The 15,139-nt window shown below is 37.7% G+C and overlaps 1 protein-coding gene across 2 annotated transcripts in view; it reads left to right on the top strand.

Moving 5' to 3' along the window:
* The window catches only part of usta (uronyl 2-sulfotransferase a), a 77,154-nt gene that overhangs the window by 52,968 nt on the left and 9,047 nt on the right, over nucleotides 1–15,139 (top strand). Inside the window, exons 3-5 of one of the 2 annotated variants that reach the window (XM_082147983.1) lie at nucleotides 5,118–5,285; nucleotides 11,018–11,097; nucleotides 11,226–11,379. In XM_082147983.1, the coding sequence (XP_082004109.1) occupies nucleotides 5,118–5,285; nucleotides 11,018–11,097; nucleotides 11,226–11,379 (402 nt within the window). The remainder of the gene's footprint in view (nucleotides 1–5,117; nucleotides 5,286–11,017; nucleotides 11,098–11,225; nucleotides 11,380–15,139) is intronic. The other variant, XM_082147984.1, reaches the window with a different exon arrangement.

The raw sequence follows: 15,139 nt of genomic DNA, 5'->3' as shown, positions 1-15,139 counted from the left end.
GGTCAAGTCTTTGGTAGCTGAAACCCCCACAGTTACTAAAAGACCTCAAGCCAGCAATGATAACAACCAGTTTTAACATCTCACAGCTGTGGAAAACACACAAACTCTGAACAGACGTTCACAGATCTAACAAGAACTCAACATACTTACACACACACAAACATACTACAAAAATGCTACAGCATCTGCAACTCAATTAGTCAAGTATAGCGCTAGCAACATTAAGGTCATGGCTTCGAATCCTGTGCCTGTACTGTTAAAATGCAAACTCAAATGCATTGGAATTGTTTTGGGTTAACGCTTCTGCTAAATGGATTAATCTACTACACTACTGTTCAGAAGTTTAGGGTCAGTAAGATTTTTTTTTAATGTATTTGAAAGATGTCTCATCTGCTCACCAAGACTGCGGCTACGTCTACATTTATCCGGATGCATTTGAAAATGGCATTTTCGTTTCAAAATGCTCTCAGTCCACACTAGCGTTTTCCAAAAGATTCTCATCCACACTGAACCTTCGGAAATCGTTAAATTCACCTTACTGCGCATGCGTAAACCACCCTCATAAAAGCTCACTGAGATGATACAGACGGAATAAAACAAGTTCCTCACAAGTTAACTCACATTTCTTCTGGCAGGATCATTTTTCTTTAGCAAAATATCTTAGCATTCACTGATGCGTTCTGGTCGCACTCACTCACCATTATATGTTCGGTCTAAAACGCGACTGCTCTCATGTTTTGTCGCAGGACAGCAAATGCGAGTCGTCTTTGCAGGATTGTGATATGAAGAGTGCGCACTGCGCAAAGAATAATATTTTAGCAACTGTGTGAAAGTGAATAGCCCATAACAGGCACAATAACGGTATAAACATGAATATCTATCGGTACAATATCAGGGGTTTTCTTCATCCTTTCTTGCCATTTTTTTTTTCTTTTTCTTTTTTAAAAAGCTGTGATTTTTACCACTGGATTTCATAGCTTTGTAAGATAAAATTCTTCTTTGCTAGACCTAATCATTATTTTGGTATATAATCATCAATATCAAAAAGTAGAATAAAAAAGTAGTATTAAAAAGTTTATTTTAACTAATAGTCTGATTTTCTATCATATACGATTGAATACAATTAGCAGCTAGTTAACAACAACTTGCTGTGCACTTTTTTTCTGGTTTCACCTCACTCCAGTCCAAACTAAAATATTTTATTGCTAATTTTTCTACTCATTGACATATAAATAACTTGAAAATACTGAAGTTTATTAAGGTTAAATCTTGCTAACCACTCTTACTAAAAAAAAAATGGGGTAAGCACACTTACTGTACATTCTCATTTTAAGAGGTGTTCTGAGTAAATGTGGATTGAATTGTTAACATTAGTTAATGTATTAGGCTAACTAACATGAACCAATACATTTTTTACTGTATTTATTAATCTTTGTTAATCTTAGTTAATTCAAATATAGCTGTTCATTGTTTGTTCATGTTACTTCACAGTGCATTAGGCTAACTAATATTAACAAATACAACTTTCAATTTCAATAATGTTGGCTACTTGTAAATGGTGAAATTAACATTAACAAAGATTAATAAATGCTGTAGAAGTGCAGTTTATGAATAGTTAATGTTAAAGGGGTGGTATAATGCCCTTTTCACAAGATGTAAAATAAGTCTCTGATGTCCCCAGAGTGTGTATGTGAAGTTTTAGCTCAAAATACCCCACATATTTTTTTATATGGCATGTTAAAGTTGTCACTTTTTGAGGGTGAGCAAAAACGCATCGTTTTTGTTCTGTCCCTTTAAATGCAAATGAGCTGCTGCTCCCAGCACAGAGGGCGGAGCTACAACAGCTTGCACTCACACAGATATGCACTGAAAATTTCAAAAACTTTTAGCCTTTTATGTTCAAACCAGAGTCAGACAATGATGGAGAGACTCAAGAAGAAGTAACAACATGTAGAAGCAACAGGACATTTCTGAATGGTTAGCTGATGAATTTATGTATGTGTAGCTATCTTCTAGTCATTGATTAGCATATTCTGTCATGATAATCTATAAATCGTGTTCAGGGGGCAGGGTTTATGTAAATTCTAGGGTTGGTGATGTCACTAACCCGGGAGGAATGTCATGTAGTCCCTACCAGCCGTTTGTTGTAGTCCTTAAAAAAATATTTCTTTAAAAGCAAATATATCCCTTTGCTTTGAACTTTGAGCATTGTAACTTTGCAGATGTTGTTTATGCTCAAACACCAACATTACACACTAACTAAAGTTAGAAAAGTGAAATCATAATCAACCACCCCTTTTACTAATGTAGTTAACTAGAGTTTAATAAATGGAACCTTATTGTAAAGTGTTACAGATTTGTTATACACCGATTCAGACGTCTCGTGAGTTCAGTGTCGGACAGATCAATTGTTTTAACCATTCATTAAAAGGAATCGGTTCAAAGGAGTCATTAGTTGGCGAATCGGACGTGTCATTAGCGGACGTGTACGAGACGCGTTGTGTGATTATCCCTACATTTAGGACATCGTACAAGATTTGTGTCAACACAGAAAACATTTCATCACTGGATAGGTTTTTTTGTTTATTGAAAGTGTGGTTTATGTCAGCTGAATGTGCAGAACGCTTTTTAGAGAAGATAAGGCAACGTCTTTTAGCACAATTCACACCCAGTGGTAAATCAGGAAAAAAATCAATAAAAATATTAACACAAGAGGGAAATCATTGTTGTGTCCATGAAGATGTGAAAAAACAGGCATAAATCTAGCTTACACATTTACCCAAATTATTATACACCTGTTTAACCGAAGCTAATTTGGGTGGGTTTGGGAAAAAAATCCCAATTTGGGTGGGTTTCTCCATCCCCATACAGTCTCACTTCTCTGTGTTTTACTCATAAGTTTTACGGCCCTGACAAGAATGAGAATGTCGGTCTCCTCAGCTGTGAACCGCTCCTGGCGTGCGCCTGGCAAATCCGCCATTACAATAGCAATCCGCCATGGAACAAGCGCGCCTGCTCTTAAAGGGAATGTGAGATGTCGCTCTGATTGGTTTATTTCACGTTACGCCCAAACCACACCTATGAATAATGAAGCTACTTCAGACCAACCTATTTTAGATTTGCGTCGGGCACAAGAGGCATTTATCCCGCCGGTATAATAGCAACAGCGCCCGAGACCCGCCCACAAAGTTACTTGCGTTTCGCGCTTGATACTTGCGTTTCAGGTCGTTAAAATAGGGCCCATAATGTTACAAATAGTTTCAAATAAATGCTGTTCTTTTGAACTGTCTATTCAATTTTTATTACTGACCCCAAACTTTTGAATGTGTCGTGAACTTTTGTAGTGTAATATAGTGGATCTATAAAGGCTTCTGAAACAGAACAATCAAAAAAAAATGCAGGATGCATTTATTTTGCATTAGAGTAGAAAGGACATAATTTATATAGAAGCGTGATTATCTAAGAAGAAGAGTGAGACGGGAGTAAATGTCGAGGGAGGGAGAGAAATGGAGGAAAACGGGATGGGGGAGAAATGGCAAGGCAGCTGGGCTCAGACAAGGCCTCTTATGTGTGTGCGAGGTGAAAAGAGGGCATTCTCTCTGAACTTGAACGCATTTGTTGTTTTGGGAGAGAGCGCAGTGCCACACTATGGAGTGTGAGACTGAGAGAGACCAAATAATAAAAGGCTTGAAGGGGTCCCGAGACTCCCGAGAGGAATTTAGGTTGGAATAAGGGAGTGTGTTTACAGACCTGAAGTTGAAAATCATGTCACACATTCAAACATAAACACACAGACTGCGTTTGACATAAATGTTTGTTCTTAGGAGCATTTCTCAAATTACATACACAAAGGGGACAGAGCAGCTCCCCAAACCCAGTTTCATCTAGGATGCTGGCCTGCAGGGAATTCCATTCTTCTTTCCACACTGCATGTTCATCTAGGAGTAAAAAACATTCCTCTGACTCTTTCTTAAAGACTTCTTATGGCGGTCTGGAGGAGTGAATAAAGATCTGAGCTGGAAACTGGAAGCTTTGAGATTTTAGTTCCTAAAGGAGCGAACCTGAACTATCAGCACTGTGTCCTTCAGTGAAACACTTAACCTCGGCTTATTCCAGGGGCACTGTGCAGTGTGCACTACATGTGGCTCAATTATTGATCTTTCTTTCTTTCTTTCTTTCTTTCTTTTCTTTTCTTTTCTTTTCTTTCTTTCTTTCTTTCTTTCTTTCTTTCTTTCTTTCTCTTTCTTTCTTTTTCTTTCTTTCTTTCTTTCTCTTTCTTTCTTTTTCTTTCTTTCTTTCTTTCTTTCTTTCTTTCTCTTTCTTTCTTTTTCTTTCTTTCTTTCTTTTTCTTTCTTTCTTTCTTTCTTTTTCTTTCTTTCTTTCTTTCTTTCTCTTTCTGTCTTTCTTTCTCTTTCTCTTTCTGTCTCTTTCTCTTTCTTTCTCTCTCTCTTTTCTTTCTTTTTATTTCTTTCTCTTTTTCTCATTTCTCTTTCTTTCTCTTTCTTTTTCTTTCTTTCTTTCTTTCTTTCTTTCTTCATTCTCTTTCTTTCTTTTTCTTTCTTTCTTCTTTCTCTTTTCTTTCTTTCTTTTTCTTTCTTTCTTCTCTCTCTTTCTCTTTCTTTCTTTCTTTCTTTCTCTTTATTTCTCTTTCTTTCTTTTTCTTTCTTTCTATCTTTCTTTCTTTGGGAACACAAAGGAAGTTTTTTTTTTTTTTTTGATGAAATCCGTGAGGTTTCTGAACCAGCCATAGACTGCAATGCAATTACCACTTTCAAAGCCCAGAAAGGTAGTAAAGACATTGTTAAAATAGTCCATGTGACTACAGTGGTTCAGCTTAAATTTTATGAAGCAACGAGAATGCTTTTTGTGTGCAAAACCCCCCCCCCAAATATAACTGTCTCAGTCTCTGACGCGGTTCACGTGAGCACTACGTGTGGTGTGGTGCTGACGCAGGAGCCGGACAATACTGAGCCGACGTTCTGATGGAGAACCCGGAGGCGCTGCACTGTGTTTACAACGTGAACAGCATCAGAGACTGACATGGAGGAGAAGATAGGGTTGCATAAAGTCGTCTTCTTCTTTCTAATAACTATGTATTTCAATGTCTGTGTCTCTAGGAGCTGCCATTCCCAAGTCAGGTGATCTACAACAGGGTTGGCAAGTGTGGAAGTCGGACAGTTGTCCTGCTGCTGAGGATTTTGGCAGAAAAGCACCAGTTTAACCTGGTGTCCTCTGACATCCATAACAAAACCAGACTCACAAAGCATGAGCAGGTCAGTGGATGGGTGAGTGTGTCTGAGGCAACTAATGTCTCAGAGAAGTTGTAAAGCTTGCTAATATAAAAAGCATACTGTGAAAACTTGCTGATGTGATTAAATAAAGGTGTTTGCCAAGGGAAATGCTCACTGAATGCCAGCGGCAATGAAACACATCCGAATGGCACTCATTGTGGAGAAAAACACACACTTTCTTCCTTTGCGGAGAGGAAAAGAAAATATTCTGTCATCCCGTTTGGGTAGAGTCAAGCCACCACACCTCCACACAGCTGAACTCAACCTATGAAAAGCTCAGATAAATAAGCTGATTAAATAACACTCATATACGTTTGTTGAGTGGGAGAGTGAAATAAAAGTGACTAACATGAAAATGAACACTTCTGACTGGAAATCTGTCTATATCCCAGAGTACACTCATAATTCTTTCTGGACAGCATGGGACCTTCCAGAACCCTAGAATAAAATGTTTTTTTTCTGAGTGATACATTATTCATAGGTTTTCAAATGTGTAAACTGGTTAGATGTATGGTAAATACTCAAAGCTAATATTAAATGTGTGTGTTTACAGGGGGTAAGCTCAGAACACATACAGGGGGTAAGCTCAGAACACATACAGGTTTCTTTGCCATTAGAAAGCCTAACTGTCCTTAACGGTGGTGTGTGTTCAGAAAGATGAGAGAGAGAGAGAGAGGGGAAAACAGCAAATGAAAGTGATTCACAGTGTTGTATCAGATATTCTTAGAATGTTCTCTGACGTTCCAAACCTTAATGACTCTTTCTTCTGTGGAATGCAGAAGAAGATATTTTCTAAATGTCTTTTTGTCCATACAATGAAAGATATCTGGACCCCTCCGGTCTTCGAAATATCTTCTTTTGTGTTCTGTTTGAGACTGAGATGATTTATCTTGGAATCTTACATAAACAAATGTCCATATCTGGTTGGTGAAACTACTGTAAGAGCAAACAAGAAGGTGTGAAGGTGCCGTATGATCCAGTGGGACCGCACTCAGTCACCTGCGCTGTAAACCCGGATAAGTAGAATCTACTTAAAAAAACCAAGGTAACTCGTTGCCTTAAAATTTTTAAGTAATGAAGCATTAGTTGAATAAGTGAAGTGGACTACATTCAATATACCCATAATGGAATGGAATAGAACATTTAAGTTGAATGTACTTATAACCGAGTTACAGTAACTGAAGATACTTAGTTTAAACAATCATTCCCCACCCATTTATTTAACTCAGCTTGTTAAGTAAGCTTTACTCCATTACCAATTCAACTAAATTATATATTCTAACGGACCCAACTTAACTTTTTGTTCCTGAAACTCAAAATATCTTTCAATCAATAGAGCCATGTAAAATACACACATACAACTGCAACATTACACTGATCCAATTTAATTTTTATTGAACATGTCTTTTTTTTTTAGCAACATAAGAAACAAAGCCATGGCCTAATAGGCTTCTAGTTTCCTCAGTGATGGCATGAAAAACAAGGAAAAAAAAGAAAAACAAATGTCAACCAACGCTAATGCAGTTTTAAATGAGGTTTCATCAATTGTACATTAACATCAGGACAATAACGTCCAGAAATCACGAACTTACCCGTGACTCCATCTGGAAAATAATTCGCGATTTTGTTTTTGACCCTCTGAACTTACCGTTGGACAGGCAAAACTTGGTGATATTAAGTTGTTTGAGCTCAAACACATAATTACAATAAGATAGGCCATTAAAAAGTACAGTTTACTCAGAATTCATAATTAATGTAAAGAAATGACACCTGTTTAAAGTCCCACTCCGATCATATTTATGAGCTATTTTTAAACATTCTCAGTGGTCTTTAAATGATGATTATGCCGTTTTTAGCCAAAATCACAAAACCTGTGCCGTTTTCTGGGACTTCGCTTCAGCAGAGCGGCAGTAGCTCATTAGCAATTCGCCTCTGGGTTGTGGGCGGAGCCGTTGGCTGAAGCGAGATACATAGGCAGCAACAGCCTCTTTCTGTCTTTCTTTCTGTCAACACAGAAAACATTTCATCACTGGATAGTTTTTTTCGTTTAATTAAAGTGTTGTTTTATGTCAGCTGAATGTCCGGAACGCTTTTCAGAGAAGATAAGGCAACTTATTTAGCACAATTCACACCCAGCGGCAATTCAGAAAAAGAAAAAAAAATCTCCGAATGCTCCACATGAAACTTTGGTCTTCCGACCTTTTACCGCCGTGTCGATTTATTTTAATTAATATGTGCGAGAGAGAGAGAGCAAGACAGTGCTTAGTTTGGAGACGGTGAGGTCTTGTTTACATTTTCGCCTGGCTCCGAAGACAGAGAGTGCGCGCGCGCGCGTCCGGGTCTCTCTCTCTGCTCGTTCTTTCAGTTATAAACATGTCCTGTCACAAGCGCAGCAGTTCATCTACATTACTCACCGATCAAATAAGACTTTGGCGGGACAAAAATTCACTTTGTCGGGCGCTAAAACAAGTTCAATGCAGGAAAATTCATGCGTGAATTTAACTGAGTAGTACATGACCATGCACTCGCACAAATGCGACCACATACAATTTTAACTCGCACATTCTCAAAAAATGGTCGCAGTCTGGAACCCTGGAAAGTAATCCATTCATCTCTCACAGCAACATGTTTTGGTAAAGCATGAAAGCTAATACCAATATCTCTCCTCTTAGCATTGCAACCCGCTAACGCACATAGGTATCGATCCGCCATCGTCTTCTCTCTACTCCTGAACCTGACCGGGCGGGCCCCGCCCAGTGGAGTTACTACGTCACAACTCCAGTCTATTTTAGCCGGCATTTTAGCGTCTGCTACTGATTCACAGCCATTTGAATGCAGAAATACTCAGAAATACTACTTTGAGCTTATTTTTCTCAAGATATGTCCTCTAGCATAAGAAAAATGCCACAAGAACATGTTAACACCTAGAAAAACATGATTTTCATCGGAGTGGGTCTTTAAGTAATACAAACTCAGTTTGTTTGAGTAGAAACTACTGATTGGACTTAACTCAATTACAATAAGAAAGGACAAGAAAAAGTTCAGCTTAATCAGAATTAACAAGTAATGTCAATAAATTAGACACATTTAAGTAATATGAACTCAATCTCTTTGAGTTGAATCAAAATCTGGGTTTACAGTGTACAATGTTTAAATAAATGTATTTATATTTATCTAGACAAAGTGTGGCTATATTTGAAGAAGCTAAAATATATGATTGTTTTGATTTGTTTAATACTTCTGGTCACTTCATAATTTCCATATTTCCACTTGTTTTGTTTTATTGCTTGCATGACATTACTAGTATTCCAAAATGTGGAAATAATTTCATAATAATAATAATAATAATAAATTAAAGGGTTGGCCCAATCTTAACTCAATAAAATAAGGGTTTAATGTTTTGTTTTGATGTGTATCATTTATGCACAAGTGAAGTTTAATAATCTGATAGACCATTGACCTTGCCTGGAGAATTAACCCCTCGGCTTCGTCCATAATTAGTTAGCATTAGCATAACGTTCTTTGTGCGCATGAAGTGTATTTCCAGTCCTTGTTTTCTCTGGCTGACAGCTGTGATTGTGATTGATGTTTGTGGCGTTGGAGCATCTGCAGAGTCTCCTAAACAAATGCAAATTTCTCTGCGGGATAAGGGTCATAAAACTCTCATTTAGAGAAGAAAGTTTATTTGTGTGTGTATAAAGGGAAGGGAATGTTCAGTCTGAGCTTTCAATGAGACAAGTACGAATGAACCTCCTCTCCATTAAACGATCATTATGTTCACATCATAATGTGATTGTGTAGAACAAGGTTTTGTCATTTAAGGGGTATTTCATATTCAAACAAATATGAAAATTCTGAAGACTCTGCTGTTAACCATCAGTAGTCATATATTCCAGATTCGTAATGTTAATGTTCTTGCGCAATGAACAAAAAGGGTGGCTAACCGCACACTGATCCACTCAAGACTGGAAAAGTCTACAAAAACATTTATTTTATTTTATGAATTGCATCGTGCAAAAAGTGCATGTGAGTTAAAAACAAATAGACACCAGCAAGCAAACGTTTCAGCACATCTTCAGTGCCTTCTAGTTTCAAATGTTCTTGCACTTGACATGAGAAGTTGCAGCACAATATAGATTAAACATGTACTTTGTTATGCTTTTTTATATTTTTTTTATTTTTTATTATTGTTATGAATTTTATTGTGCTGCTTAATATTTTTGTGGAAACCATGATACTTTTTCCTCCAAAATAATTTAACATTAAAACATTTTAGAAAAAAACTATAATGACCTAAACTGTGTATTAGTAAGCAAAATAAAGCATCGGGTCACCCTCATGTTTATTCTGGCATGTCATTATAATAAGACCTGTACATTTTTAATTAGCCTCAAAACACTAAACCACAGACTGCTTACCCAGTGTCACACAACCTGAGGTGTTACTTGTGATGTGGTTCTACCAACAACTCGTATATCATTACTTTAGCTGTACATTGCATGGCCATGTCTGTGCCCATATAAGTGTTTACAGCACAGGAAATCTCATTAAGATGATGTCACTTCCTCAGGTTGTTACAGAATGTGTGTTTTAGCTTTGACGCAGCGTTTGATAGAAGATTAAAGCTTAAGTGGGGCACTTGTTACAGTGTGGTAAGCTGTTTGACGGAGATGTGGGGTAATAAGAGGTTTAGATTTCGGTATGAAATCTCCATTCTGAGGGTGGTCTTTTCCAAGCCAGAAACTTCTGGAACCTATTGTCCAGTGCTGCACTTTACACACATACCGTCCTGGCACACCAGACCAGCATTACGCCATCCCGCTCCTCGTATGGTGATCTGTTATAGGGATTGTAAAGTCTCCTTATGCCTGTGTAGGTATGTTTGTAGAGACTGTAACATGCATTTAGAGACACATGGGCTCTATCAGGGCTGACTGGGGCCCCAGATGGCCCTCATTAGGAAACATTAAGGTAATGAGAAGTCAGCTTCTTTCCACTGCACCACGTACCATCCACGCGAAGAATGTTTCGTGTGTGTGTGTGTGTGTGTGTGTGTGTGTGTGTGTGTGTGTGTGTTTTTCTATCCTGGTGGGGACTTCAACCTGAATGCACACCGCCTCATTGGGGACTCGTGTCACTGTGGGGACCTAAATTGAAGTCCCCATGAGGAAACAAGCTTATGATAGATTCATACAGAATGAGTTTTTTTTTTTATGTAAAAATGCAGAAAGTTTTCTGGGATGGGTAGGTTTAGGGGTAGGGTTAGTGTATGGGGATAGAAAATACAGTTTGAACAGTATAAAATCATTATGTCTATGGAGAGACCCCACAAAGATGTGTGTGTGCGATTCTAAAATTCACTTTGAAACTTGAAAATACTTGCATAACGTTTATGGTTTATTTTTTTAATTAGATCCACAGCTGTGGCTGAAGGTTTTATAGCCACTGAAGACAGCAGCTTTAATTAATATACCCTGTAATTCATTTGTTTGTTAGTGTTTTATTGATTTGTTTGACCGGAAGTATATATAATTACATGTCGTGCAACCGATGCTTCTAGTGGTTAAAATATATATTTCTTTTGTGCTCTGCAATTGTAACCTGTTTCACCCGACTGCTATTTTGATTTATCATAATTGTCAGTGTTGTTGAATGAAGAGATGCTCATGAACGGTTATGTAACATGCATTTTGATCTCTGTTTATTTGTGTTGATTTTTTTGCCAGGTGGATTTGATGAGAAACATTAGCACTATTCCACAGCCTTTTCTGTACACCAGACATGTTCACTTTCTCAATTTCACAAGGTAAGCAAATCAGGAATTATTTATCTGAATGTATCTGATCAGGTCCAAGATAAAGACGCACATTTTATGCTGCCGTTAAAATTAGTGATCGATTCAGTGCTCATTCTCTGTGTCTCTTTCTTTCTCAGGTTTAGGATAGAACAGCCTGTGTACATAAACATCATCAGGGATCCCATTAACCGTTTCCTCTCCAATTACTTTTTTCGTCGTTTTGGGGACTGGAGAGGAGAGCAGAATCACTTGATCCGCACACCCCAGATGAAAGATGACGAGAGATATTTGGTCAGAGACTCTTTCTAAATTCTTCCTCTTCTTCCTAATTTTCACCACAAACCATCAATTTTGCCCCAAATATATATATTTTTTACAAGTTAGTGCAAGGATACAAAAGCATGCTTGAGATGTAATGTGTGAGGAAAACATCACCGGTTGTAAAAAGTATAATATTATTTCATTGTCAAAAGTTGTGCAAGTGCATAGAGATAGAGTACATAATAAATAGAACGGAGCATCAGTTTACTGTCAGGGACTCATTGCGTTGCGCCCTATCCAGTGTAGACACAGCGTTCGCAATGGTCATTATTTATTCTGAGTTTTAAAATGGAAATGCCATTTGTTCATTCAGGCAGCGGCGGTTTCTTCATTAGGGCGATCGGGCGACGCACCACCAAAGTGTGAAAGGGACTTTTTCAATCACAATCTCATTCAACCACAGAGTTAGGCTAGCAGTCACTCACTGTTGTTCTGCCTCTGGATATAGTCCAATCAGCGCCAAGTCACGTTCTGTGGAGTACCGCCTCTTTTTGGGCGATTGGTCGAAAAATCGCCCAGAGTGTTCCCATAGACTTACATTCAAAGACTATTTTTTTCGAACTGCAGGCACTGCAATGCATTCTCTATGTGTTCCAGGAGGGCTCGCACTAACGTGCTTTCGTCATCATACGTAAACTTCACTTGTGCAGCGATTGGTGGAAACAAATATACCTCTAATAATATTTAGCCATAAGCTGAAGGGACATCCAATAATTTCCTCAGTGCATAACTTACATTTCACGGACATATTCTCCATCTGTAAATTTTAGAAAGTCAATATTTCCAGTTTGCTGTCATGAGTGGGCGAGCTTCTGCAAGCTAAACTTCCGTGAACGAGCGCCGCCGCGTGCATGCGCACCGAACAGACGGAGCGCAATAGAATAGGAGCGCAATTATTCTGACTAAAATATACATTAGCACTAAATTATAAATATATTTAGCTAAAATATTTGTTGTTGAATATTTGTTGTTGTTGGTGAACATAAATGTGCTAGAGAATTTCAAACCTACATGTGTATTTTTATGATATTAGCATTGTTTTTTTTTTTGTTTTTTTTTTGTTTAGTAAATTTAACTACTACTTTAAAAAGCATTATTTTGTTTTTAGATTGTAATGTTGCAATGTTAGAATGTAATGTGATTTGACCCCTTTTTTGGATAGACTGCAGATAGACAGCAAGGTTACACTGTTTGTTTTTATAACCTTCAATATGAACATTGTTTGTAGGACAATATTGATCAGGATATTAAATCTTTTTTTTTATTATTAAATACTTTTTTAAATTTTTTTTTATAGAAAAATAATAATTAAATACTCAGATTATACCATACAATACCATCGCCATTTAGCCCAAAAATTCAGATTTATTTGGCAATTGGCTATTTCCCAACCCTACCGGCTGAAGTTTTAGCTAAACTTTAGGCTAATGACAGCTACATTATTATCACTGTTAAATTGTTATTTAACAATTAGCCTACATTCAGTCCTGGATTAATAATTCAGTTTGTTTAGCACCAGCCGCCACTGCATTCAGGGGGATAAAAAGACAAAAAATAAATGCATGTATATCTACTGTTTGTGGGCAAATTAACCCCTTGAGCTACACCCTGCTTTGTAGTTAAAGAAATACCCAATTAGGCACGGAAACTCAATCCTATTAAGAAAACTTTAACATGATCTTTGTTAATCTTGTGCATCAACACTTTCTTTTTTTTCTTTTTTTCTTTTGCTGGTTACTATAGGGATGCAGCAGTACTGAAGTTGAGCGCAGGTTCAGACTTAAACATCTGAAGGGCTTACTGTAGTTTAGTGTACAGTAAACAGTATGACTAGTAATTTACCTATTCAAACAGATAGGAGTTGTACTTATATGCACAGAGAAAATAGCATCGAGTGACTCGACTCGGGGACTCTATTTCCCCTTGGGAATGATTTTGTTGCACAATGAGTGTTTGTGAGAGTGGGTGCAGGAGTCTGGCTGTATGTTTGGAAATTAGCTCAGACAATGTGAGCAGAATGTTCAGGAATTGATTAGTCATACTTGCTTTTTTAGTCAATTGCATTGCTAAATGCTCTAACCTCGGATTTGGATTTGGAAAAAAAAACTACATGCTGAAACTCAAGACAATCACATGAAAACTTGGCATTGCTCGAAGAATTACATCAGTCGACTAAGGATTGTGACAGAATTATGGTTCATATCTGTTTTTCATAAAACATAAATGGCCAGTTTCCCAGACACGCATTAATCTGGAACATTAACTGGGACCTTTTCTTGATCAAGTTACTAGTTGATTCAGTCCAGACCGCTTTCTCTGTTAATGTATGTGGTACACGGTGTAATGAGATTAATCTATGAATATTTCTACTGAGTAGGGGTCAAGATTTGGCAGGTTAGCATGGTTCAGTTAGTAGGTTCAACACAGAACAGTAGCAGTTCTGATAGGAATTGAACTTATTTTAGCTAATGAGAGACTAAATATAATCAAACCTTCACCATAAAGAACATAACCTCTTCTTAAGATCCTCTCTCCTCCTGGAGGCCTGGTTAACCACATCTCTGTTTTTATAGTTTAGGATTACCGTGGCTTGTGATCTATCTCACACTAAACATATCTGTTTGCTTGATTTATGTGTCTGTAATAGCTGGGCACTTTGACAAGAATGAGCATTCAGATGGTATCCTATTGAAGTTTCATTTTTGATCTTTCCTTTTCAATTTAGTTTAATTATAATAATCTATGACGTACTTGGGAATTTCCCCGTAATCTGAATGGATGTGCACGCGCGTGCCCACACACATACTCAACGTCAGACATATGCATTCACCAACACGAACACATTTGCATTACAACTGGACGCTGTAAGCTAATTTGATATTGCAGAGTCGTCCCATATGTTTGAAGCATGTGAAGTGAGTTTATAAACTCACTTCACATGGGGGGGGGGGGGGGGGGGTTAGGACTCTTTCACCTGCTGTGACTGAATTTTTTTCCAAGCTGGTTTCCTTTTAACACTTATATGTAATGGCAAAGCTGAAAAAGGGTTTTTTGACTAGAAAGTTCAAAACAGTTTTTAATTGAAATAGAAATCTATGGTGACAATGTAAATGTCTTTACTGTCACTTTTGATCAAAATTAAATGTACTTGCGCCAGCAAACTCGGTTGTTCTTTAAGGACATTTACTCACAAAAAAAAAACAACACTATTTTTGTGAGAGGTATGCTGGCAGACCTTCAAAGCTGTAGTACTGCACATGTTTACTAATGACTAAAAACATTGTTTCAACAGCTGAAGTGTGTGTGTGTGTGTGTGGGTGGGTGTGTGTGTGTGTGCTCGCACATAGGAAGGAAATTTGCCCCCGTTAGTGGAACTCATCCAGGTTCTCATTTCTCTGGCAGACTGACTTCTTGTCTCCTTTCGTAACCTATCATCTCGTCTAATCTCTGCTTTGCTCATATACAGCTAAGCATTATGAATGCAGTAACCAGTATTTATTATTAGCTTTTTTTTTCTTTTTTTTTTTTTCTAGACCGAAAAATGCTTTCTTTCGTGTGAGGCAGAGCATGTTGCGTGGTGACGCCCATCTGGAGGTAGTTTAGGGGTAAATTGCAATGGCTGTGTTCCTAGGTGCTTAGTGAAATGGCCACCTTGGGACTGAATCAAGAACACAAGGCCAAATAAGTGTGTCACCTGAGCTGAAGTCCTTCTAGAGAGGAACACTGACTG

Source organism: Leuciscus leuciscus (assembly GCF_965113295.1).
Source record: "Leuciscus leuciscus genome assembly, chromosome: 19".
Lineage (NCBI taxonomy): Eukaryota > Metazoa > Chordata > Actinopteri > Cypriniformes > Leuciscidae > Leuciscus > Leuciscus leuciscus.
The sequence above is the reverse complement of the archived record's forward strand: the minus strand, read 5'-3'. Positions and strand labels throughout refer to the sequence as shown.